General features: G+C 38.2%; 1 protein-coding gene and 1 long non-coding RNA gene across 5 annotated transcripts; one reads left to right on the plus strand and one right to left on the minus strand.

The window, feature by feature from the left end:
• Positions 1–1952: 1952 nt before the first annotated feature.
• On the plus strand, positions 1953–23277 carry slc16a5a (solute carrier family 16 member 5a). 4 transcript variants are annotated; one of them, XM_088927837.1, is made up of 6 exons: positions 2005–2029; positions 6820–6881; positions 7324–7745; positions 11752–11895; positions 15399–16253; positions 18533–23277. In XM_088927837.1, the coding sequence occupies exons 3-6, from the start codon at positions 7376–7378 to the stop codon at positions 18772–18774; spliced, it is 1611 nt and encodes a 536-aa protein (XP_088783963.1). In that variant the 5' UTR covers positions 2005–2029; positions 6820–6881; positions 7324–7375; the 3' UTR covers positions 18775–23277. The 4 variants fall into 4 exon arrangements, with proteins under 4 accessions (XP_088783966.1, XP_088783963.1, XP_088783962.1 ...); XM_088927836.1 differs by lacking the exon at positions 2005–2029 and adding an exon at positions 5910–6256; XM_088927840.1 differs by lacking the exon at positions 6820–6881 and having other exon boundaries at positions 1953–2029.
• LOC148823936 (uncharacterized) lies at positions 22516–27374 on the minus strand. The gene is made up of 2 exons (XR_016093763.1): positions 27144–27374; positions 22516–24457 (listed from the first exon to the last, which is right to left on the minus strand). It is a non-coding gene; the product is annotated as an uncharacterized LOC148823936 (long non-coding RNA).
• Positions 27375–27621: the final 247 nt, after the last annotated feature.

Raw genomic sequence — 27621 nt, forward strand, 5'->3', positions numbered from 1 at the left:
TCTCTTAGTTCAGTGTCCAGGTGTCTAGTCTTAATCCTGGAAAGACGGTATATCTGCAGCTTTTCATTCCAACTCAACTTTTAATGAGTCTGACCATCTGGTTACTCTCTTAACTGAACTGTTTAACAGCTTCTCCCAGCTCATCAGATGCTGCTGCCTTAGAAAGACCAAGAAAACCTGCAGAGACCCCAACTCTCCAAGACCAGGACTCGACACCCCTGTCCTAGGTTAGGTTTCTAGCTGTGTTTTACTTCTGATTCTTCTTTCTAGAAACAATGTATATTGAGCTCTTTCAGCACACCCTCCTGCACCTTGCTATATAAAGCCTCCATATCTGTATTACATTATGAGAATTGGAAATATGCAACCTATTCTACTGTATGTGTGATTGCACCAGTGCATTGTATTGACGTATAGTATAGAGTTTTAGTATAACTTGATACATTGAAATCTGTTTACACACTCGACTGTGTACCGCTGGGGTAGGGCTTGAGCCAGCCATGGTATCGTGGTTCTGACACTGAGCAGAGAACCCTAAAACTTCTTGGATGTGTGATTCCTTGCAGCATTGTCAGGAAGAACCACATTGCTCTCAGGATAAATCCAGACACTACGTGCTCACGGGGTGTCAGATGGCACATATTTCACTACTCTAATCTGGAAGACAAAAAAGGAACCATGACTTACACCTCATTTTGTGTGCAAAGTTCTTATTTGTTGTCAAGCCATGAATTTTAACCTTTGCTTACAAGTCACCTTAACAAGTAATCTATCCACTTGACAGGTCTTTTTATTTTCTGAGGTTTATTTATTAATTTAACTTTAGAGAGGCCATTTGGTTGAAGTCCAAGGGAAAGTTCAGCCAAAACACTGGAGCTAATACCCCTAAATTTAAGAACACTGCCATGGCATCATTGATAACCATGAATGCAGGACCTCGGTCAAAATCTCAAGTCGCCATACTTGGTATGGCCCTATTCTGGCCCTTAGAGTGCAACGGCTACATGAATAATTTATAATATCTGATGGATTCTGCCTGCAAGTTTGTAATGCTGCAGTTTGAACTGATGTCCTAGGTCCAGAACCTGTTGCTTTATGTGTATTGTATAGTAGAGAACAGAGGTACAATCAGTCTGTAGTTTGACTTAGTTTGATTAAAATAATGGTCTACAAACAGTTGTAAATGGCAGTGTGCCACAGGACTCTTAGTACTGCAAGGTACTTTATTTAATTCGTTTAAATTTATATTGTTCATTGAAACAATAGACCTTTGTGAGAGCAGGTCTGAGATCCAGTGTCTGACAACAGTTTTGGACTAATAACAGGATCAAGATCTGTGGAACTATAGCTGGTTCATATTCATTTAATCCATCTGTGTGCAATAGTTTTTATCTCTTGGCATTTTTTCAACTTTATTATTTTGTTATATGCTTAGAATCTGCAGGTCAGCAAATTCGTATTTCCATCTTTTGTTCTTTACCGACTTGCAACTTTATTCCGTCAAACCTACTAAGGTTGGTTTTGTTCTTCTGTTACTCAAAGCATATTCATGTTTTGATGTGGAGCTTTCGCGATCACGAAACAATTGAATATGTGGAGTGAATATGTGAATGAATTCTAAAAATGTAATAATCCGAAATAGCGGAATGTTATAACTGATTTGGTTTTGTAAGGTTTTATGTCAAGGAAGACATAAGGAGGTGTAACTAAATAAATCTGGAGGGCGCCGTAATTTTTTCTTACTAAAATATACTCCCCCCCCCCCCCCCCCCCCCCAATAAAAAAGTTCTGCTAAGTCTCAATTCCACACTTTCTCTTTTTGTGAAGGTACTTTATCAATTTGTGCTATTTAACTGCTATTTAAAAAAAAAAGTTTCCAAAACCATGCCTGGTTTATCTATAGTACGTCTGTTTGCTCACATCCTGTCTCCTCCCCTAAGGAACTGTGTAAGGCTGCTTAAATGCTTCTGCGTTTCTGTTTGTGGAGTTGTGTTAATGGATGTTTGCGAACCTACCCAGATAGATGAAGGTAAGCACTTTCTCCTGTATACTTTTTTAGTGTAACTGCGGAATGAGGTGGCTTATTAGTCTTTTTAGTTATTAGTAGTATTAGTCTTATTAGTTATTATTTAGTGCGAAACTGCTGTCATTTACGATGCACAGGTCGACTGACTCTTAAAACCCATTTTTATGTATTTTAAAAACAAGTGTGATTTCACTTCGTTTATTTGGTTACTGAAACTGGAACTCGCTCACAAGAATGCATCATCCATACTTGCATTCAAAGCTTTTAAGTTTTTAAGTTTTCAAATAAAAAAAAGGGTTCTGAGAGAACGGCTTTTAAAATTTTGTTTTAACTTACTGTCATAGTGAAACAGTATACAAAATACATCACAGTGTTTTGTAAATGGGACTCAGCAGAGACTAGAACTAAGCAGTGCAAAGTAAGAATAGCTCCAATGTTAGCCTGCTAATCAGCTTAAATAAAAGACTATTTGTAGGAATGATTTATTTTCTAAATATACGTATTCACGTAATAATTACACGAATAGGATTGGCCGTTTGTATTCCCAAATAGTAGCATTATATTCTATAATTATGTATCAATCATTATATAAATCAACAAATTAACAATTTCTTGTTTGTTGTTAATCTGCATTTTCAAAGTTGTGCCAGAGATCCTACCACACTGCAAGAGCTTCAGCTAAAGCAGTGAGGTTGAATTCAGGAGCGCCACGTACATCCGCTTCAAGTACACTGGCACTTACAGTATAATGTCAAAAGGCTGTTCAGCGATACTTTGTAAAACGTAACTAGCTAATAAACGGAGGATTCTTAATTATCAGCCTTTTTTTGCTTTTTAAATTGTACCCATCAACAAGGTTAATCCATTTAATATCATGTCAAATCCTACCGCAATGTGCTTTGCTTTGACTATTTTTACCACTGGTTTACTGAATGTAACTTTGGATTTACCATGAATATACCACACTAAGCCTTTATAAGGAGAGAGCTATAGCAGAACGCCATGCTGTTCTGTCTGGAGATATTTCCACTCCATTTTCTCAAAACTTTCATAAGCGAAAAACTGGCAGTCTGTCCTCTTTCTGAAACAAATAGAAATGACGGCCATTAATCTTGAACGGTTGGAGCTAGCATTGTTAGATATTCTGCATTCCCTAGAAAGAAGCTCAGAGCAAAAGTGAAAGCACAGAACAGCTCTCCCCCTGGACAGGTATGTAGTCATTCACAGGTGGAGAGGTATAGAAATGGTCAAGTAAGAGTAGCCAGTTAAACCCAGCCACGTGTCTTTGGGATGTTGAGAAAACTGAGGAAAAACCACATGAACACGGGGAGAATAAGCAGATTGCACAAAGACAGATACTGTACCTGACCCACAAAATCAACCCCTGGCAAATCATAAATCTAATAAAGTAACTAAGAGCTGTACTGGCATAGAAACCTAAACACATTGAGCACTTCAGAGTCAGGGTGGGACGGTCCTGCTTTTGTCAGTACTGCCCAGTAAACGTTGCTGTGCTTAGTTGGTTCCATAAACTGCTCTAAACTATTTCAGCAGAAACACATTAAAACAGCAGTTCAATAAAGCATTATTCTGCCAGATGACAACCCTGGTGACTCCTAGACCTTGTGAGAATCTGGTTTCTTGTTAATCTTGTCTATTAGGCTTCAAATCCAGAATATCCAGACAGTCAGCTCACAATTATCTTTTAATTTACTAAACATTTTAGACACAAATGAACTGAAAACATGGGGCACAGTGGTGTGACACTAAGTATTGTTGCCTGACAGTTGCCTGAACCCTTACCATATTCTACTTACATCCTATGTGCCCCATAGCTTTTACCAGCACATATTTGCTTAGGTTTGTATTACACTTGTTCTTAACATACTGTACACTTCCTAGTTTGGCTGGACTCCTTCCCCAAACCATTTCCTGCAGCTCAGACTTTGAGGCCTTTTCACTCAGTGCATTTCTGAAGGGGAAGAGAAGGTTGCTGAAACAACCCTGTTACACACTGTAGCGGGGACTGCCTGCACCTGGGAGTTGGCAGTGCTTTCTGGATTTCTGTGTCGTGTGTTATGTATTATTTTGCTGACTGAGACACGTTTCTCTAACTTGACCCACAGCAGTTTGAATCAGTGTGTTATGGCCCCTACTGGCTTGTGATGTGAAGGAGACTTCAGGTGTTGCACCATAAAACTGCTGAGTTACCCGTCCAGTCTATTCATGTGATCTAAACCTATTGAATTTTAATGCACAGGCAAGTGAATAGGACAGGGGAGGTGTTTTGCATTGTAGACCGCATTTGTCTTTTGTGGCAGTCTCCTTTTTTTTTAACCTGAAGCTGTAAAATGATGCCCACAGTGAGGAGGCACAACCTTTGAAATGTAACATTCCACACAGATTATATGCAGGTGCCATACCAGATGAGGCAGGAATTGATGCCCACTTGTGCCAAGCTACAGAACGTTTTGTATGGATGCCCAAGCTCAAAAGTGATTCCCAGATGAGACAGCACATCCAAAGAGTAAGGAAGTAAAGAATAAGTAAAACTTCAGCTTCCAATAAGGATACTCGAACCACTGCAGACACTTCGAAGGGCCAGAGGAGTCTGTGGATCTACAGTATAGATGGCATATAGTCAGTTTTCACAGCATTGCTAGAAGTCAGACAAAGGCGTCCCATTCCTATTTCTCAAAGTGAAAACTGAGTGGATTTTTCTGTTGAAGTGAGAATTGACTGATGTGATGTTTGTCAAACACAGCTGTCTATCCTTGGATTAGCGGAGTGCGCGCAGTCAGCGATGGTACTAGGCGTTGCATAACACACCAAGAGGTACTGGTGCTTAAAATGAGTAAGACTGACGTCCACAGTATTTTACTGTTATTTTTTCCGTATAACTAATTGTTGTTGGGGGTTTTTCGTTTATAACTAAATTGTTTCAAACAATTCGCTACACGTCCAACTGGCGACAGCCCACAGGTACAGTGCAGTAAAATCGTTTCCACGGAAACCGGAGACAAAAGAGAAAGATTGGCGAGAAAAGGGAAACATAATTCGTCATTATCTCATACAATTAAAACAATCTTACATTTGCAGATAGTTTTGGTAAGTTTATTTTTTGAGTTTTTGATTTTGGTACAATGTATTCCCTTTTCAAGAGGGACATATTACAATATGGTTTAGTAGTGGTTATTTTTTCGCTGTCAGAAAAGACAGCATAAAGAAATGTGGTTAAATGTATTTCTTTTTCTTGTAATCAAAATACAGTATGATTTTTTTTAAACAAAACGGAACTTATTGTGAAGGCACCTGCTATTTTCGTAATACTATACTGTATATCACTTCTTTTAATTATAATAAAAATATGTAAACGTTGAGAAAATTAAGACTACGGTATTTTTAATTCTTTGAATTGAGTACGCGTGGTTCAAAATGTGCGTGGGTAAAATAAACTTTTACGTTTGTTCTGCCGAAACCAACCTGTTGTGTCAATCGAAAAATAGTTTTTCTCCATCTTTTGAAAGGTGTTTTTCTAGTACAAGAGACTGTTCGTATGCTGGAATATGATCTGTCTTTATCAAGTCTACGTACCAGAAGGTAAAAAGTTGATGTGACGTTTTACAAACTAGCACGATCTCTAACTGGACCAGAAAATGGATGGATAAAAGAAAACATATTCAACATTAGCCAGTTATGTTGAATTTCTAGTACATTCTAAGATGCTATTAATTTGGCTTATTTTTTTTATTTTTTGCCAACCAAGAGTGATAAATCGGATGAAAGATTTTGGCACTTGTAAGAGCAATGCATATTATCTATCAAAATTAAACGCAGCTTGCACTGTTGCACAAATTGTAACTCGGGTGAAATTAGCAAAACGGTTATAAGGGGATTTGATTTACAAAGGCGTGTGCGGCTATACTCAGAAGAATGCAAATCGTGTGATTGTTCACTAAGCAGGGTTCTTTAAAAATGGCATGGTTACTTGGGAGCATGTTTCAGAGAGACTGACATCCTTCATTCCGCGATGAAGGCAGGCAGCGCTGTAGGTGAAAACTGACAACAGCTGCAGGGCTTCAGAATGGCCGGAGACCCGCTTCCTCTGATCTGCCTGTCCTTCATTGGTGCTGAGTCACCGGAGGATGACGCAATCCCAACCCCGTATTAGTGGCACAAGAGCGAAAAAAAGATTGTTATAAAGAAGGCTGAAAAGGCAGAGGGGATTCGGTGAGATAACAGTTTAACCCAAACAGTGCTTTATCAGCAACGTCTTTAAAAGCTACTGTATACATCAATTTCAAATAAGTTATGATTGAATAGAAAACAGCTGCTAGTAGTTACTGAAAAGACTACCTACAGTACAATGTTAGCATGTTTAATTTGTAACCTACTGCTATATAAAAGTTTAGAAATCAGCATTGGGTTGGTGTGAATAGATTAATGGTATTCAGTCGGCGATAAAATAAACGTACTGTAATAATACTTTGCATTACTAAATTTGGAACAAATGATTCATTAAATTGCTAAATGTTTCTACCTGTTTGACCGAGCCTGTAGGATTAATTCTGAGAATTAATCTTATAAAACGTCTTTTGTTTCTTCTCATCTGGTGTTTATTACATTAAGAACTAAATTTATAGAAGGAAAAGCTGTAGACCAGTTTCTGTGTGACAGAAGACTCTGGTTCTGTTTACTGTGTTTGGTAAACAAGATGATTGTTTTGTAAACATGCAGTTAAATGTTCAGGAAACCTGCTGTTTGATTTGTGGGTCGTTTTCTTTCTTTTATAGGTTCTGTCAAGCCATGTGTAAAGGTACTGCTGACAGACAATCTACAGATGCTTCCATTTGAGGTGACTGAAGCATTTTAAGGATGTTCGGTTTTTTTGCTGATTAGGGTTTTGGCACCTATTTAATGTTGCTTAAGAGTATCAAGTATGCTCTTTCACAAAAGGTTAAACCCATAATCTGTCTGTTGTGGCACAGGAGAAACAGTCAAAGATAAATTTGAGCCCCCTTAAGTGTAAAGTAGTGGTTATGGGGTTGAAGAAAAATGCTCAATCTAAAACATCAAAACATCAACGAACAAAAATTGATATACACTGGAATATAAAGTGTTTAGCTGTATTTATGAGAACATTTTATCCATTATAGTCTTGATTGTGCTGCTTGGTGCAGAAAATGCATATAGAACATGGCTTTCAGGAAACGGTAGATAGCATTGTTTATTTAAGGCGTCTGTCATGTGGATTCAGAAGCAGGTCTGTTGTAACAGTAATGTCTCCTTTTCTTTAGACAAACCAGGGGACTGACGGAAAGTGGAGCACTGGACAGACAGGACCCGGAAATGACCGAAGAGCACTTAGCCCCTGCAGGTTCTGGCTCACCTGATGAGGGTCAGAATGGAGCTATCCGCAGTCGGACACCCACCCAGCCGGACAGGACTTCTAAAGCTAATGAGTGCAGTTCTGAGTCAGAGTGTCAGATCTTCACAGCAAGAGAACAGAGTGACCCTGTTGTGGAGAGACAGCCAGCTGCTCCAGATGGGGGTTGGGGCTGGGTGGTGCTCATTGCCACAATTCTGGTTCTGGCATTGACCCTCGCTTTCCCTTCCTGCATTGGGATCTTTTACACTGACCTGCAGACTGACTTTGAGGCCACCAACAGCGAGACCTCATGGGTGCCTTCCATAATGACAGCTGTGCTGCATGCAGGAGGTAGGTGGCCAATGAGATTGTACAGTAGGTCACTGGGTTTCTCTTTCTAAGGACTTGAAGAAGGGCCATGAGCCCTCCAATGCACTTACAATTAATGATGTTATGAAATATTGCTGCATTGAATGTAATCATGTGGTCCTACAATTTCTTGAAATAATGTGTCTGGGTTTTTCTTCCTTTCTGTTGTTCACATCCTGGTTGGTTTTAAAATCAAGAAATCCATTGCAATAAGTTTCAAGGAGTTAACTTGCATTCGTGAACGAGATTGCCTGTAAACTGCCACAGGTTGCTACAAGGTGGCAACAGCTGTGTGCACTGTCACCTCAATAAAAACTGGTAGATCTTACATGTCTCTTTATTTACGTGAGATGGTTGGTAATTAAGAGGAGAGACGTATTTATTTTTAGTTACCACAATATATCACATTTTTTGGAGTCTTGTTATTTGATCTTTATAGTATTTGGCTCATAACTGAAAAAGGTTGAGAAAACCAGTGACTATTAAGACAGTAAAGTAAATTGAATTTAGAATTAAAGAAGGCTACAAATGAGAAGAGAGTATCCCATCTTGATCATGTGATTGCTAGTGGTTTATAGTAGCTTATAACCCTTTGTGTGAAGAACTGATTCCTGATTTCCATCCCAAATGCACCCTCTCCAGTCTCTTAGTTTACTTTCATTATGCGGTCCTTGTTTCACTGTTGGTCCTAATATAGTCCTCTGTGTTGACTTTGTGAGTACTTTTCAGGATTTTAAATACTTGTATCAGTTCCTTATATAATCAGATCAGATAAGACAATAATGTAGGAAACCTTTGTTTGGCTCTTCCCTTCAGTCTTGTAGCTGGTGGGAGAATATGGAGTTTTCTTGTCACTATTGTTCTTGTTATTGTGTGCTGCTGTCAAGTTGGAGTGCTCAAGTGAGGTGGAAGCCCACAACAACTTTGACAAATGTTAAATATTACTGTTTTGTGTGACTCAATGTACCCGTTACTTTCAGAAATTACAAGTCATTCCCTTTTATTCTAAATACAAGATGTCTTTTACCTTACAAGTTTGACATTTTTCCTGTGTTGATTTTGGATTTGATGTGTTTTTTATTATTGTTCTGAGGCAAGACCTCATGAAAGATGTAGAAACCTTGTTTTATCATCTCCCTTAATTATTATTTGCAATTATTATTATTATTATTATTATTATTATTGCAATTATTATTTGCAGTCAGGCTGTAAAGATGTTGTTTTCCAAGAAGAACTTGGTTTGCCCTCCTTTCATCAATGACTAAGGGGGTTCTCTTGCTCCTTCAAGCACTTTTTAATTAGCAGGCTAACTGGCTTGAATTTCACTTTCAAAACCAAGCATGTCACAATTATTTTATTACAATGAGATATTGTGAATAGGTTGTATAGACATAGTGATAATAATCTTCATTGTAAAGCCATTTTAACCAGCTTTTAATTATTCTGTGTACATGCTATAACCCAAAATATCTATTGTTTTTTTTCTAAAAGCTGTAAACCAGAGTCTGACCAGCAAGATGCTCAAGGCAGGAGACACTATGTACGGGACAAGGGCACGCACACAAAGATCAGGGCTCGTTTTCCCAGAAACCAATTAACCCACCTGTATATCTTTGGAATGTGTGAGGAAACCAGATCGTAATATCTATTCTTTAATTGCAGAGACTATTTTGCTAGGAGTGCTAGACTCTCTTTGGTTAAAGTTAATAACAGTCTGTTATGTTTATCTCTTATGCTTTTTTTTCCATTTATACATTTATTCATATTTTGAGAAAACATGGCTATATTGTTCTGCTTTGCTATCCTCCCACGTAGGTAGGAAACAGGATTACTCAATATATTTAGATAAGCTGAAACAGACCCTACTGTAAACTGTGGCGTCCACTCTGGGTGGAACATGAAACACGGTTATCTTTTCTCCTCCAGAAGACTTGGCTCATCGTGTCAGATGTTTTAGTTTGCCTTGGCAACAGGGAAACTCTAATGTAGCATAGTCATTCTGATTAGAGAAATGTCGTTTGGCGTGCAATTGAGAATTCCTATTTAGTTCAGGGTCATGGTGGCCAAGAGCCTATCCTAGGAAACAGTGGGTGTCAGGTGGGACACACATTGGACAGGGTGCCAGTCTATTGCAGGGCACACACCCACACCGACGCAGACCCAGCACTGCAAGGCAGCAGTGCTTATCACTGTGCTGCGCAATCATGTGGCTATGAAGTGGAAATCCACATTGATTCAGTACCAGCCATGATCAAAACACTTTGTAGCTAAAAGGTGCTGTCTCCAAGATTTTTATAAAATAGTCTTTCTGTTGCCATTTTCCACACAGTGGCAGAGGTGAAGTCATTGTGGCAATATACAATAGAGGATGTGTAAGATGAGTTTGAGAAACTTAATAGAATTAACACGTCTTAAGCATGTCTTCTGCAGATTCTAGTTCCTGTATGACACCAATTAAAGTAAATCTAAATAAAGTAGTTCACCCTAAGGAGAAGACAGGCTTAACTTTATTGTGTATTACAGGATGCAATATTAAACTCTCATTTAAGAGATGACTGGGCTTGACTACGGTGTGTGCAATGTGTCCTTTTACACAGTAAACTCTTACTTGAAGTCTGAAGTCATAACGTAAGTGTAGTGTTTGCACAGCTTGTAAATGCTGCACCTTTAAATTTGATAAGTCATAAAAAAGAAATAGCTGGGAGTGTCTCTGTGTCATTTTGTTTGTTTTACTGTGCAGTGAAATGTTCATTGTTCAGGGCCTTTAAACAGTACCACTCACATCGCCTCACAGTTGTCATTAGGAAGGTGATGTGGATATTTCCATAATCCTTAACTGTGATGAAACGTTTGCTGTGAAGAAAAGTTAGAGTGGAACTGGTTGAGAAAATGACAGGGTTTCAGAATTCGTTACAAAGCATAATTATTATGTTGCTTTGTTCTTCAGTTCTTTATGGATCAGTAGATTGTTTGTCATGTTTTGAGAAACTCTTAATTCATGTAGGAGACATGGGAAAATTGTGTGTTCTTACTGAAAGGATATACAAACATGATGTTATTCATGGATGAGTATTTTAGAAGAGATTAAATGAGCAGGCTACCAGACATCTATCTTGACAGTGGGGCTGGTGTTAAGTCAGTCAAACTGTGATCCTGTTTTTTCTTGCATGTTTTTATTGAACCCAGCCAATCACAAGCAAACATCTGCTACTCAACTGTGCTCTGTTCGGCTTTAGTTCAGCTCTAGGATATTGACGTTCGTTAGACTGTGTGACTGGTAACTTTGTTAATCTCTGTCTGGCATGTTTCTACCAGAATCTGTCTCCCTCTGTCACTGTTGTGCCAGCTTGTGTTTTTAAAAACTGAAAATGTTCAGAAATACTCTTACACAGTATGGTAAATCAGTGTATACTGCAGAAAAGAAAGGTGAAACTGAGATGCATCCACCTGGAAGAAGTGTAAGCTCAGAGTGGAATTTAACCAGGACAGAAGGATTAACATCCTTATTCTTACGAAGAGTGCCTTGGGACCTTAAACAGCTCAGTTGATGTAACCTTGGTTTAATGCTGTAGGATGGCAAAGCCTACTACATAGTTTCCCTGGTCACTATACTGAGGGCCTAAGTTTGCAAAGTGTGGTCCAAAGGAAGAGTGCCATCTACTTATCTGTTAACAGTATCTACAGCAACCACTTGCTTTTTCTTCAGACATCTTCTGTTTCTAGCCAAACATATTAAAGTGAATGAGCATCATTACATTTGACCCATCAACTTATTTTTATAGATACTGTACTGTATCTACAACAAACAAGATTGTCCATTACTAAAATATATATCTTTGCAACCTTGTAAAAATACCTGTGGCTAGTACCATTACCATCTGAACAACTTGAAAAATGAGTGTGATGTGGTTTTTGCTCTTCATGAGTGTATTGTCTTCATGGTATATTTTCACCATTTATCTTCATGGTGTATTTTGTCTATTTCCAGGTCCACTCTGTAGTGTTTTGGTGGAGCACTATGGATGTCGTGTGACGGTTATGATTGGTGGGATTCTGAGTGGCTTTGGCATGGCGGCCAGCTGCTTCACACGGTCCATTGGCCAGCTCTACATCACAGCTGGCATCATCACAGGTTAGTAGGCAGGCTGTCTCAGGAGCACATCTCCTCAAGGAACTCCAGATTTTACTATTTAGTTGTGTTAAACATGGGGAGGTGTAGCATAGTGGGTTAGCCTTGGGACTCATAACTGACAGGTTGTGGTTTAAAGTCCCCACTGCTTTTTCTAACCTACTTTACTGTACTGGCTCTTGTCTATCTGCTGTAAAAGTGGGAACCAACATTATTGGATTGAAATCCCTGTGATGGACTGGTGTCCCATTGTGGGGGGAGTGTCCACTTGTCCACTTAACACTATAGAAACCAGCCCTGACCCGTTAAAACCATACTACGTTTGTAAACTGGTATTAATATGGTTATGCAAGTACTTCATGTAAATGTGAGTTAAAGAACATTTACTTTAAAAAATATGTAATTAAGTAAACGTTTCCATCTTATAAACTCCGTGAGTGAAAGTACAATCTGTACAATCTTTTCAGTTACTTTTGTCAGTGGAATTATTATATTACAAACAACAATGCTTACATTTGAATCTCAAATCAAGAATTTAAATGATAGCCACAGTATTTATCCATAAATAAACTAATTAATCAAAACAAATTAATCAATTACATCAAAAGTTAAAACAATAAATCCTGCTTTGAAATTGCTAGTAAATTCCCATGAGTCTTCTGAACCACTAAATGCAACCTTCACATTTGAGCCAGAGTAAACTAGAATAAACATGTCAAATTACTGACATCTGTTTTTCACTGACGTTTGTTTTTCACACACAGAAGCATGCATCATTTTTATTACAGTTACTTTTGAACCTACTTGTTCAACTTCAGTAGCAGCTGGTTTGTAAAAGTATCCTGCCTTGCTCTCCTTGGACTCGGTAAGATTCCAGTAACACTGAAGGGCCTCTAAGAGGCAGCTGACGCAGGCATAGGAATGTTGACCCTGCTGGACACCTCCTTGATTGTAGGAAAGGACGTCAATAGGCCAAATAGTCTTCAAACTGTTTGGCACTTTCTTAAATATACATTAAGAAGACTGCATGTCTTCAGTTTCATCGGCTACCTGATTCAGTCCAGAGCTGTACTATGAAATAGACAGTTTACATCCTTAATAAAAAGATGTATACAAGGTTGATGTTAAACAAATATGACAAGAAGAACATTAAGAATATTAAGAACCTAAAATAATTGCATTAAAATCATTAAATGCCATTAACAATAAGCTTTCAGAGGCAGAAGGCTATATGAACTGCTATATGAAATGTTTATCGTAAATCAAATTTTGTCCATCTGCACAGAAGGCATCATTTAACAACTTAAAAACAAATCAGCTGCCATTTTAAATTTATACACACAATATCTAAATATTTCTCAGTGGACAAAGATGTCATCTAAGCTGTATTTAGACTCCAAAGTTCATAAATACATAATAATATTATAATCGTTTGCAAAGAAATGTACACAGCAAAGAAATGTTACATGCATTTTAATTTTGAAGGCTGCACACACATTCCTGTTGCCCCTCTCTCTTTTTCTTTCAGTATGACAATTTTCTGCACAGCCACGAACATAGAGTTGTATCTTATGTGGTTTGGCCAATGAACTGTAGCTAGCATTCTGCTTCCATAATTTCAGCTGCAGTACTTGGTTATACAGTTTTATTCCAAAGAGCTTGGCATTACACAAAACTCTTCACTCATGGGACAAATTAGTGAAAACCTGAAAAGAATAGTAAAATAAACGTAATAAGTGAAATTTGATTCAAATCAAGAAGAGTCTAAGGTAGAATGAAAAACAGAAAACACAGGGGCCCTACAGGACTGTGAGTGAATACAACTGCATTAAATCAAGATCATGACTGCTTTGTCATAAATTATTTCATGCACCTTTCATAAGAGTGGGAGTGTTATGTTCAACATGTTGACGAAATTTCACTTTGACCTTGCATTATCTGCCCTTCCTAAACTACCCTCTTGATTCAATTGATTATGCAATTTCTCACTTTTCCACCTGACCTTTGAAGTGGTAGGGCTGGTGCAGAATGAGTGTGTGTTAGGCAGGTACACACAACAGAGATGTACAGATTGAAGTGGTTCCCCTTAGGTGTAATACTTTGGAGTGAAATGAGCTACACAATTGCAGGAATTTATTTATTTAATAACAAATATGCATATATGTTCCCAGTCTTGTATTTTAATGTTCTTTAACAACAAATGATTCATGAATCTCTTCAATATATAGTATGTGTAATTTAAACCTTGTGTAGGTTAATATCTTATCAAGTACTTCAAGTACTTGATAGCAATTAGATTTCCTAATGTGCTTCCTCATATAGCCTGCATTATGTATAGCCTTGACAATTATAGTCTTTGAATCACTCATACAAATTAATAAGTCATTTGTGTAGAAACCAACAGTCCAGATAACCTAAGGGATTTGACTAGATAATAGTGATGCTACCTTGGAAAAACAACTTTACAGTGCAAACAATTTAGTTGGACCCGTTTTACAATTCAGGAGTGCCCAGAATGCAGGCTGTGTGAACTGAATCCAACACACGCTTATACAATTGGCAATTTGTCACACAAAAGGTCATCACTAAGTCTCTTCTGTTTTAACGATAGGATTTGACAATGTATTGTTTTTCTAATGCTTGTAACATGGTTTGATAAAGATATACAGTACATACTGTTGTAATAAATATAAGTTTAATTTTAATTAGACAATATTTAATGAACAAGTAAAGGTTTATTCCATGCTGAAAACAAAGTTTCCTTTCTTCTATTTTCAGCATGGAATAAACCTTTACTTGTTCCTTATCAGCCTACACATGCTGATGCAGCTACCTACTTGAAATATTTAATGAAGGTTATATACAGATTAATTCTTGCTCAAAGTTTGCTCATTTGCATGCCAAAATTATTCAAGTGCACAATGAACACAATCCATATCACTGAAGAAGGTGAACCTGTAGAAACACTTATGTGGGTGATTATTATGTAAATACATAATACATTCTCCATAATTTACAATTGTCCATAATCTATCATAAGTAACATACTACACACCCATGGTCTAGAGGTTTGGGGTGAGCAACAACAAATGAGCCTGGGACCCACAGAGGTTTTCATTTTCCTCTCCTTTGTACCATCTGGTCAACTGTTGATGTACACTATTGTCAACTGCTGTATAATTCTGTAAAGTGCTCTGTGAGAAAATGTTGCACACAGCACTAGAGCAAATGTAGATGATTGATTGGTTGGTCGATTGGTTCATTGGTTGCTTCAGCTTTATATTCACTTTGGATTGAACTACAAAAGTATTACAAATGTTCTGTGTAGAGTACAGGATAGTAATGAGTCAAATCAGAACCTCAAATAAGAAGGTTTGTTTGCCACAAATCTTCATAGGCGATTGATAAAACACAAATTTCAGATGTCTTCGGATGTTAAATGCAGACAGAAGAATGAGAAAGATCTGTTTTAAGTGTTTACAAATATCCCTCTCTTGTTGTTTCAGGTATGGGCTTCTGTCTCAGCTTTCAGCCAGCTGTCACTATCCTGGGGCACTACTTTGTACGGCGGAGAGCTTTTGCCAACGCCATGTCCTCCACTGGCACTGCCATTGGACTGTCTGTATGGCCTCTGTTTGCACAGGTCCTGCTGAGCCACATGGGCTGGCGGGGTAGCTTCCTCATTCTGGGAGGAGTCTTGCTGAACTGCTGTGTGTGTGGAGCTGTGATGAGGCCGGTCAGCCCCAGACAGGAGCAGAAAGGCAGAAGACTGGACAAATCGCCAAGAGACATGCCTGGGCAAAAGGACACGAGTGAAAAAAAAATGGATCTAAACCAGATTTTAAACAAGAAATTCAAGGTCTTCCTATCTGCTTTGCAGAAACACATGGCCTTTGACCTCTTCTGTGCCAACAAGCGCTACCAAACATACACCATCGGCATCACCTGGATGATGCTGGGCTTCATTGTTCCTCTCATCTATGTGGTTCCGTATGCCACCAGCGAGGGAATGGAGCAGAGCAAGGCTGCCCTCCTGCTAGCGATCCTGGGCTTCATCAACATTTTCATGCGCCCTCTGTCTGGCCTCATCTTTGGCCTGAGCTACTTCTCTGGAAAACACATCTACATATTCACTGCAGCAGTAGTGGTCAACGGTCTGAGCAACTGCATCTGCTGCATTTCAGCAGACTTCTTAGTACTGGTGGCCTACTGCGTAGTGTATGGCCTGTCCATGAGCATCATTGGATCCATTCTTTTCACTGTGCTGATGGATATAGTGGAGATGAGGCGCTTCCCCAGTGCCCTAGGACTTCTCACCATCATGGAAAGTGTGACCCTCCTCATTGGGCCACCCCTGGCAGGTAACACCAGGAGTCAGAAACCGGGCTGTTTTTCAGCACCTTTAGTCACAGTCTCTTTAATATTTCTGAAATCCTGTTATTTACTGCAGTTTAATTTAATTTATATTTTTAAACTGTTCTAACGTGTGATAAATGCCAAAAGCATAACAATAGAATGAAAAAGTGAAATATAAAAATAAGGAATTTCATTTGTTTTGTTATCAATTATTCTGTATGTATATACATATATTTAGATATTTAGCAGTGTTTGAAATTCTGAACAATCTTATTTCCCCTAGTGAGGTAAAAAATCTTTTTGCCAAAACATAATGACATGGTGATATTTTGGAAGTAGAGATTAAACTTGAGTTTGCACCCAGTCATTTGCATCTCTAATGAAGGCAATCTTATGCCCATTTACAAGAATTGATTGATGTCTCATGTGTTTTCATTGTGTTTAATTATGATTTGGCTTGGACATAAAAATAGGTTTAATGTGTAGTGCAGCACTGCAGGTCCTAATTATCACTTTGAAGACAAAGTTTCATGCAGTGTCAGTATTTTAAGGCATCTCAATAAAACTAGAATGTTTAAACTATCCTAAGGACTCTCTGAAGATAATCATAAAAGCTGCAGAGTAATTTAGAAGAGCTCCTCTCAAAAAAAGATGTATTTTACATTTTCAGTCCTAAAGCTAATGCTTTCTCATGAGCAGCATTTCATTTTTTATTCAGCAGTATCAGTTTTGACGAGGAAACATGTAACTATAAAGGTCATCTCAAAAGCATTTTCTCCCTTCACAAATACAGAATGTACAGTCTGTGCCTTCTAATACATACATAAAGAAACTGGGAGGTTTAAGGAACATGTTAGGCATGGCTGGTCAGACCATGGAGCCGTGGGAATGAAAATGGCAATGCAGCCTATGTAATCACTCATACTGGCATTTTTATATATAAGAAACCTGTCAGATTATTTTTCTAGTAAAGTAGGAATTGAGTGGCATGATTGTGTGACAATTAGTGTTGCTACCTCACAGCTCTTGAGTACTAGATCCAGTCTTGGAATCGGGTTTCTTCTGTATTGGTTTTTCATGTTCTTCCTGTGTTTGAGTAGGTTTTCTCAAGGTACCCCAATTTCCTCCCACCCTGAAATAAATATACTGGCAAGTTTAATTGGGGTCAGTAGGTAGTCCTGGTGCACTGCCCATGCTGGCCTTCTGCCTCTAAGCTTCCAGGATACATTCCTTGCTAGAAGTAAACATCTTTTTTGATATTGGATAAATAAATAAAGAATTAATGTAAAAATGTAATTTAGTCATTCATTTAGATAATACTCATGTGAGCTTATAACTATTTCCTTTCTGCCACAGTTCAGGAATTGATTGTCTTCCATGAATCTGAAGGTAACCGATAATACCAATAGAGACTCCATACATTCTCTGACAGATTGAGCAGGTTTTGTCTTTGGCAATATTTGGTCATATACTGCCCCACTCGATCATAAGTAACGCTCTTCAACACTCACCTTGCTTCCTTGTTCTGATACTTTTGAGATGTTACCTAGATATTCTTCCAACTTCTGTTTCAGTCAACAACCATGATCTCCCAGGATACTGATGTTACATTTTTTATGTTTGCTCTTATCATATCTTTGAAATGTTTCTTCCATCCTCTGCTCTGATAATGTTGACTAATTTGGGAGAAGAGGACATTTATTGTGAGGCTGGAGAGGCTAAGTAGAGGGGATGATTTCGCTCCCAGTATTTTTCCAGTAATTGACAGGCTATGTCAGTCATAGTTCATGACCATCTAAAGCCATAATGCAATTTTGGAAGAATGTCTTCCGCAACAGGAATGGGACTTCTACTTTCTGTACTGCTCTTAACTGTGATAGTCAGCAGAGATATCCTTAAGTGATTTAAGTAATGTTTTGTATTAGGGCATTCCTTCAAGCTTCAGAATGAATTTAGTCACTCCTTTCTAACTGAATCTAGAGCAGCAATATAGTTTTGGTTAAGTAACAAAAATTGGACTTAGTAACTTAAGTGAGGTGTTACAAGTGCATTGCATTTTAAGATATCATTCCTTAATTTATATTAAACTTTTTCATTTAATTATATATCCCTACATTGTTTGATTTGATGGCTTCCCCAATCCCACGTTATATATCCCAACTATATATATATAAAACATAGTGTATGTATAACATTATACATAGTGCCAGCATGTCCTTTTTAAAAATAGCATCTTCAAGCTCATTGTTTACTCCAGACTAAATGCACTATTTGCTTTTCATAGGCTACCTGGTGGACAGGACCCAGAAGTACACCTACGTGTTCTACGCATCCAGTGCTGCAGTGGTGTCGGCTGGACTGTTCCTCTGGGTCTCTGCCTGGCTGCTGGATCGGGAGGAAGGGAGGGCGAAAGACAATGAGAAATGCTCTGACCCACTTTCTCCAGATTGTAGATACACTGGTATGGAGCGACGCACGTCCTCTAAGCAGAACAGTACAGAGATGGTATACATCACCAGTGTTTGAGAGGTCTCTCCGTTTGCTATTCAGAAGGATCCCCTTGTTGTAGGTACATAGATAAAAGTGCCTCTTGAGAACATTTTTCTAGATATTTTTATTTCTGTATTAAAATCTTTCAAAGCAATGAGGCAAGAAATTGCTACTACTGTTGCCTTGTCGAAGCAATTGTTTTTTCATATGGTACTTCATTTCAGATATACCTGTAAGCCTTCTATAATAGTTGAGCACACAACTATTACAATGTCCAAGTTTCTTTTCTACCAGTCAACAGATATAACACAAAAAAAACATTTCAGAAGTTGTGCAAAAATAACCTTAACAAGCTCCACGGTTGAGTGTCCTCTGCCTGTGTGCAGCAATAATTCATGTCATTATAGAATGAATACACTTATATTTGTTAGGGCCCTCAGTGAGGTAGTGAATTTCAAACAAGGATTCAACCATGAAGACCAAGGAACCTTAAAAATAACTCAGGTATATATATGTAGGTATGTATAAGCTGTATAAAGACACAAATCGGGAAAGGATATAAAAATGTTTCAAAGACCCTTTATTTCTCTTTGAACATGTTGAGGTTTATCATTAAGCAGTGAAAGGCACCCAGACTACCTAGATCAAGCTGACCCTCCAAATTGAGCAGCCAAGCATGGAGGAAACTGAATAGGGATGCAACAGTGAGGCGAACTGCAACTTTGAAAGAATTCCACAGTCCAGTGGCTGATATGGAAAATGTCTACAGATCAGCAATATCCCAGTCACTCCACAAAGGGAACTTGTATGGAACTGTAAAAAAAAACATTTCAGATTCCTCAAGGGGTATGTAACAAAGCACCTACTATAAGTGATAATGCAGACATGTGGCAAAAAGTTATCTGGTTAGATAAGACAATATTGGGCCCTAAATGCAAAATTTCATGCAAACCCAACACAGTACATCACTCAGTCAACATCATTCCTGCTCTCAAGCAAGGCGGTGGCAGCATTATGGTGGCCCAGTCACATTCCTTACTTGAATCCTATTTAGGATCTATGGAGAGACTTGAAAACTGCTGTCTATAAATGATCCTCAAACAGCTAAAAAGAATGGACACAAATTGCATCAAGTTAGCATGGTAGTTGGTAGAGATTTACCCAAGATGAATCATGGCTGTAATCGCTGCCAAAGCCATCAGATGTTGAAATCACAGGTCTGAATACTTCAACATATTTCAAAGTTTTCTCTGTAGTTTTTGCTGGCATTTATTGTATTTTATCGTACACTTTGAAGTCTTCAGTTTGAGGTTTCAGGTTTTGGATAAAATCTAAACTTAATTTAAAATAAAAGTTTGCATCATTTTGTATTTTCACTGAATGGGACACCATAGGGGCACCATAGGGTGGTGTAGTGCTTAGCATTGCTGCCTTGCAGCACTGGGCCCTGGGTTTCATTCCAGACCTGCGTATGAACTGTGTGGAGCTTGTATGTTCTCCCCACATTCGCATGGGGTTTCTCCGGTTTCCTCTCGCAGTCCAAAAACATACAGTACTGGTAGGCTAATTGGCTTCTTGCATACTTGGCCCAGGTGTGAGTGTGTGCACATCTGCGTTTGTCTGTGTGTGTATCCTATGATGGCCTGGCATTTCTTTCAGGGAGTATGCTGCCTTGTGCCCATTGCTTGCCGGAATAGGCTCTGGTTCCCCTGCAACCCTGTACTGGATGAAGAAGCTAGAACATGAAATTGATATAATAAAATAGGATACAATATGGAAGGGTCTGAATACTTTTGCAAGGCACCCATAGTTTTTTATTTTTTTAGCTCTCCCCCAATTTGCTGTGTTCCAACTCAGCTTACTGCTATGAACCATTTACCAGCACATGAGTTAAAAGTACCTCTTCAGGTCTTATATAGTAAGTACACTATCAGAGTCAGCTTCTCTTACTCACAGTTGTAGCACTGGCAGTAAACCATAGAGATCGCTGTTGTTATTCAAGCCAAGGATTACCTGATCAGTTGAGCCTCTCCAGCCCTGGGATTGAGGACTCACCATCACGATCAGCTCATTATACAGTGCAGACTAAATCCCCCTTTACTTGTTATTGCTGGTGAGGTCTTCGGTTTATTAATGAATTTCTGTATGTCCAAGGACTCAGATGCACTGTTGGGGGATGCATCTACAAGACCAACATTTTTGATGATTAATTTGTAATTATTGATTGCCATTTTGTGATGCGCCAATAGTTGCTGCATGCCAAGCAAAATGTGATGAATGAGGTCATTTACTGGATTTGCTGAGTCGGTTTCATCTTTAGGAGTCCAGGGGTCAAATCCTGACTCCGTTAAACCAAAGCCTTAATGAACTGATCTCATGCTTCCTGGCATATCACACAGGTCCAGGCAAGACTACGAACAGTGGAGCTGTCAGGGACAAGGCAGGTGGTCAGGTCTCCATGGATATTTCTTGACACCAGGTTACAGGTCCTGCTGTCTCAGAGTGCTGCAGCTGTGTAGTCAACAGCTTTGGAGTTACAGATTTTGACAATGTGTTCATATGAGTAGCTTTAATGTAATGGGGTGTCTATTATGCTGTTATTAAAATCACGAAGATTAGAGCAGTCTGTTGTGGAAGTCTCTAACATGAAAAAAAAATCTGTAGCTTCTAAGTTTCTATGTATTGTATGATTCAGAAACATCAGTTTTTTAAAATTCTTTAAAATTAGGTTGTGTCCCGTGCAAGGACCTGTGTAGGTAATACATTCCCTTCTGCACAGCCATGTACTGGTAACCTAGCAAAACCTTAAAATAAAAGAAACAAATTTATATTCTAAATGAACAAATTTTACCTGTGAGTTCTGAAGACATGTTGATAGTGATATGGTTTGCTTTTGGGCCCTAATTTCTGTTAGCTCCTACCAATTACCTGTTATTTCTTAGGTTTTACCAATAACCATAGTGTAAATCTCGTTGCCACCTACAGTATATTTGAATAAGATAAGGATGGCATATTTGTCTGTGGTGCAGACAAGGGTACCTCTCAAAAATGTTTAAAAGATTTAGATTTTTCATTGAAGTTAAGGAAGAAGCTGCTAAAGCTCAATAAGAAATAGTCAAAAGGGAACAGATTATGTACAACTTGCTATGTTCCTAGCTTCAAGTGCATTTTAGAGTACCCAGCACTATAACCAATTAAATGAATGGTGTTAAGAACCAGAACTTAACAGTCCCAGCATCATTTACAGTTGTTTTAATTGTAAATGACAGGATAAACCAATGTTTTGATTCAAACACCACATTCAGAAGATTAGCAATAAAGTGTCAAGTTTCTTATGTGACAACCACCTCATCTGTCTCTCAACAGGGTTTTCAGAGAAGCGGGTTATCTATATAGCAATCAGACTCTAGTCTATTTTTTTACTTTTTATGACTCCTCTCACATTTTGTCTGAATGGAGGAACTGATGGATCCATACAATGACAAGGCAGATCAGAAAAGTTGATGGAACCTATCAGAGCTGTAATTTTTCTCAGGTGAATGTCCTTACAGTATACATGGTTTAAGAACAGCTACAGTTGTAGAATGAGTGACAAGTCAGTGATCAGTTTAAACTGAACTAATCTGTTTATGTTTGAAGTTTAAAAAACACAGCAGGTCAGTGTATTGCCAAATGAAAAAAAAACACTTTTAAGATTTTGACACACCCCGATGTTGAAATGTCATACTAAGCGATCTTTAAATATGTGGATCTCAGGAAAACAGACACACAGCCGTAAGGTACAAAACTAGTGCTCTTTATTTATAGTGTGAGAAAATCTAAAATACAAAATAAAAACTAAGCTTTTTTTAATCACTTAATTTGGTCTGTTCCCCTCACAACACACCAGGCAACTAAGCTACTTACAACTAAGCTACTAAACACAGTCTTTTTCCAAGTCTTTTCTCAAAGCCTCACACAGTTCATTGGCTCCAGTTCAGTGAGGGTCCACCAGTCACTACCTTCTCCTTACTCCTCTCTGTTGAAATTGTGTTGAAATTGTTGAAATTGCATGATTGCATTGTCTTCTCCCACCTACACTAACTCATTCTAACGTCTGATGAATGTGGTTCAGACAAACGACTCCATGCCCTGGAGCCTACCACCCTCTTTCAAGTTTCTTTTAACAATTTTTACATTATATTTAGCTAAGTACATCATGAATAAATAGCAAAACTATTGAGATGTGTGACTGACATCCCAATGTAGTCATACAAAAGAAATAATGCTGTCTCTGTGTCTCAATATGTATTTTTTCTAAGATGTGTTTTATGAGACTTCTATGTGAATGTCAGGTTTTTTAGAATGTACTGTGTCTTCTTAAAAGATTAAATGTAATACCTTATCCTGAATTTCAAGATATTACATACCTGTATATATGTAATGTATTTAAGTAGCGTCTTTATTTTGTGGGAAAAGGGTTAAATAGTTTTAATATAAATGGTTTATTTATATAAAACTTCATTTTTTCTTCATATTAAATTTGACTGATTTGTAAAAGTGTTGTCTTTATTTTCTGTACTGCAAGAAAATAAGTGAAAAAATATATAAATCTTTTTTATAGCACACCATCAGAACTTGTTTAACACAAGTGATTTTAAAAAGCACTGAATTTATTTTTCTTGCTTGGCACTCAGTCCTCTGGAAAGTATAATTACATTTGATCGAGCAATTCACTTCATCAAGTTTATAAAAATGTCACATTAAAAGCATGTGATTCTACTGATTCAAATAAAGTACAAGATGATCACGTATTGTACCCTACGCTTAAATCAAAAAGAACATGCTTTTCAAACCAAAACACTTCAAATGCCTTCACGCAGACTTCCTGCCACAGTGTGTGGAAAACATGATTATAACCTCTTCTAGCTCCTGTAACATCCTCGTGTTTACCAGAAAAGACCAGTTAGTGTCTTTGAGGCCTCTGTATGCTTTATCTAAAGGAAAACAGTAAGAGGCACATCTGTGCACAGTGAGTCTAAGCATGTATCCAACAAATGGTAGCACACCCAAATGAGAGTATAAATCACACATTTAGACATGAACAAATTGTATATATTTGTGAGTTTGTGTAAATACATATAGGTAATAAAAACATTTTGGCCACACACTAATTATTCTTGCTGAAAAGTTGGGAAAATATTTTTTTTGTTGCATCTTACAATGTAAAACTAAAAAATTTTAAAGCCATCTACCGAGAAGTGAAAAAAGAAAACACTTGAAGCTTTACATAGAAGTTGTTCCTGACCTTGAGGCTTTCATTTTACATTAGTGCACTACTCAACCTTGTAATGGCGTATTACAAGGAAAAGTATTTTCTTATCTTTGAACTCTTAGGAGTCAGTTTAGTGATATACTCCTTCCTATACATCATTCTGGTCACAAAAGTATCTGGGAATTCACAGAAATTCTTCACTTGCCAGGTTTGCACACAATATTGTTGAGAGATTGAGCAACTCCACAGGAATTGAGGAGCTGGCTGCCAGGTTGTCTGAACAGCAGTGAGAAGCTCAGCCTTTCCTACAGACAGGACATCCCCTGAGCTCATCGAGAAGCCTGTCTCTTCTCTGCCAGCTCTCCCATTTGCTTCTGCCGACGCTCCAGAACCTCTGCCAGCTTTTCATCGTATTTGGCCTGTTCTCTGGCACGAATCTCTTCCACTTCGGGGAAAAACTTGTGTCTGAAAGTATAGTTAGTATTGTCTTTAAAATTATTATTTTGATGATGATGTTTTGCATTTCTGCAAACATAATGAACCTCCAGTAGCAATATAAAGACCCAGCCATAGCTAAAAAAAACACTACAGTGCTACTTGAAAGTTTGTGAACCTCAGAGTGGTTCATTTTGACTATGAAATCTTTGTTTAATCAAAACTAATCCTCACTAAAACTAAAGGTTTACATCCACAAATTCTATGTATTGTTCAGAGGAATTTATGCATGCAATAGAAAATAGGAATTCTTCAATAGGAAAAGAAGATTTAGTGCATGTGCAAAAGTAAGTGAACCACAGGTTTCATTAGCTCAGTCAACATGGTAAGTATAACCAGGTGCTAAAATAATTGGTTACCAAGTTAAGCAATCAAAGACCCAATCACCTGGGCAAAGTCAGTTTGGTGCTGTTCATACAGAGTAATGTAATGCACCATGCCACAATCTAAAGAGACCCCAGACAAGCTCAGATGAACTCAGGAAGAGTGTTGTCTGCTCATCAGTCTAGAGAGGGTTATAAAACCATTGCAAAAGGTTTTGGAATTCATCAGTTTACTGCAAGACAAATAGTCTACAAATGGAGAAAATTTAAGGCCACGGTAACTCTACCTAGACGTGGATGTCCTTCAAAATTATCCCACAGAGCAACAAGAAAACTCATCCAGGATGTCCAAAAGAACCCTAGGACCACACCCAAGCATCTCCAGGCTTCTCTTTCTGCAGTTGATGTCCATGTTCATACCTCAACAATATGACACAGGCTGAATAGTAATGGTAGCCAGAAGAAAACCTTTGCTCTAAGAAAAGAAAATTGCTGCACATCTTAAGTTTGCAAAAGAATATCTGGATGATCCTTTGAATTTCTGGAAGAATGTTCCTCAAAGAAGATGTGAGGGACTGATTAGTAACTTTAGGAGCTATAACTGCAACCAAACATTTCCTAAAGGGTGTACCATTGCTAACTGAATTAACTTTCACTTACTTTTGCACACAGGAATCTTTGAGCTTCTGTTAAATAAACATGCTTTATTTAATAAATAATGAATATATGTCCATTATTTGGGTTATATTAAATAAAAATTGGAGTGCAGATAATTTTCTTAAGATTATATACTTGATGCTGCTACTATAACACTGCTACTTTAGTCCACCATTTTTCACACTTTAATACGTATATACAGCTCCCCCTAAAAGTAATGGGACAGTAAAATCATAACTGTTGTTTTTGTTTTACAGTCAAGCAATTTGAATCTATGATCATCAGATTAATATGAACTTTCATGCATATATTTGACTTTAACAAAACCATAATTGTGTTCAACCCAGTAATTTCAAGGTATCAAAAGTATTCTCATACATTCACGTTAAGCAAATTTCAGAGTATAAATGTTATGTTGCATTCCCCAAAATACATATCTCAAACCTATTGAGTTCTCCAAATTCCATTTAAAAATCTGAGATTCCTTTTCTGCAGCTAAATTTGTTGAGAGCCTTCAGCTTCAAATTAAACTAGATCAACTAACCCAAAAATGCCAAAAGAATACAATACAATACAAATACAAGAATACAAAAGAAAAATAACAAATACAATAATAATAATAGCTTACACTTATATAGTGCTTTTCTGGACACTTCTCTCAAAGCGCTTTACACCTCACTCACCTCCACTACCACCAATGTGCAGCCCCAATGTGCAGATGATGCGACGGCAGCCATAGTATGCCAGAACGCTCACCACACAGGGAGGAGAGCAGAGTAATGTAGCCAATTCATAGATGGGGATTATTTGGAGGCCATGATTGGTAAGGGCCAATGGGAAATTTGGCCAGGTTACACCCCCTACTCTTTTCGAGAAATGCCCTGGGATTTTTAATGACCACAGAGAGTCAGGACCTCGGTTTTACGTCTCATCCGAAGGATTGCGCCTGTTTACAGTATAGTGTCCCCGTCACTATACTGGGGCATTAGGACCCACATGGACTGCAGGGTGAGCACCCCCTGCTGGCCCCACTAACACCTCTTCCAGCAGCAACCTTAGTTTTTCCCAGGAGGTCTCCCATCCAGGTACTGACCAGGCTCACACCTGCTTAGCTTCAACGGGTTGCCAGTTGTGAGTTGCAGAGTGATATGGCTACTGACATGAGAGGCTTTCTGATATAAAGGTCAATCAGCTGCTAGAAGCTCGGTGATCCGAGGGTCTCATCCTGCCATTTCGTGGAACAAGCCAGGTTATGAGCTTTAGCTAAATGAGCTGGTAGTCTGCGCGAGAGTCCCACAACCAGTACTTGAACTAGAATCCAGAACTCGGCCAGGGTCAATCAACCATCCAAATGATCAAATCCAGGAGCTCAGTGAGCACATTCCCAGGTCAGCAGTAAGGCAAAAAAAAGCACCGGACTATTTCGGTCAACAAAGATCAATGATTTGGTACTTCTGCAAGAGCGATGACTTCGTCCTAGCACTCATAGGAATCCAAGGTTATGACTTTCTACAAAAGGATAATAAGTTTCCCGGAACACCCCAGATGGTATATATAAATACCTTGAGTATTTTGCAAAGCTCTTTAATTTGCTGTACATCACAATAAATGAACAATGTTGCATAAAGTAAAAAGCGTTTATGAAAATATATCGGTTCGTCCACACTAATACACACCTGTTAACAAAGGCGATGGACAACCCAATGATGATCGTCCCAAACAAGACCGGCTTGGCAAACCGCTTGCCGGCAGACAATTTGATCTGTTTCATGTCTCTGCTATACGAAGAAATACGTAGGCAAAAACAAAAATGAGTGCCACTTTCTACCTTAAAAAAACAGAGTAACTAGCTTCACGCTTATAAAAAACAAAACGCAACTGCGCTCCTCTCCTATAACCTCCGGCATAGAACACATGACCCAGAGAAATAAAGTTCCGTCCACCAGAGTACAGCCCGAGTTTTCCTGCATCTGCAGTTATATACGGTTTGTATATGCAATCGCATCATTGTGCAGTTTACACCCGCTACAAAGACATTTTGAATTTTATAACTTGTCCTCTCCTCCCATTAATATATGCTATTTAATTACAGTTTTCATTGGTTTATTTTGTCATTAGATCTTGTAGTTTTGTGGAACTGGAATCTAAAAGCCA

This window comes from Atractosteus spatula, chromosome 11 (genome assembly GCF_055471065.1).
Source record: "Atractosteus spatula isolate fAtrSpa1 chromosome 11, fAtrSpa1.hap1, whole genome shotgun sequence".
Lineage (NCBI taxonomy): Eukaryota > Metazoa > Chordata > Actinopteri > Semionotiformes > Lepisosteidae > Atractosteus > Atractosteus spatula.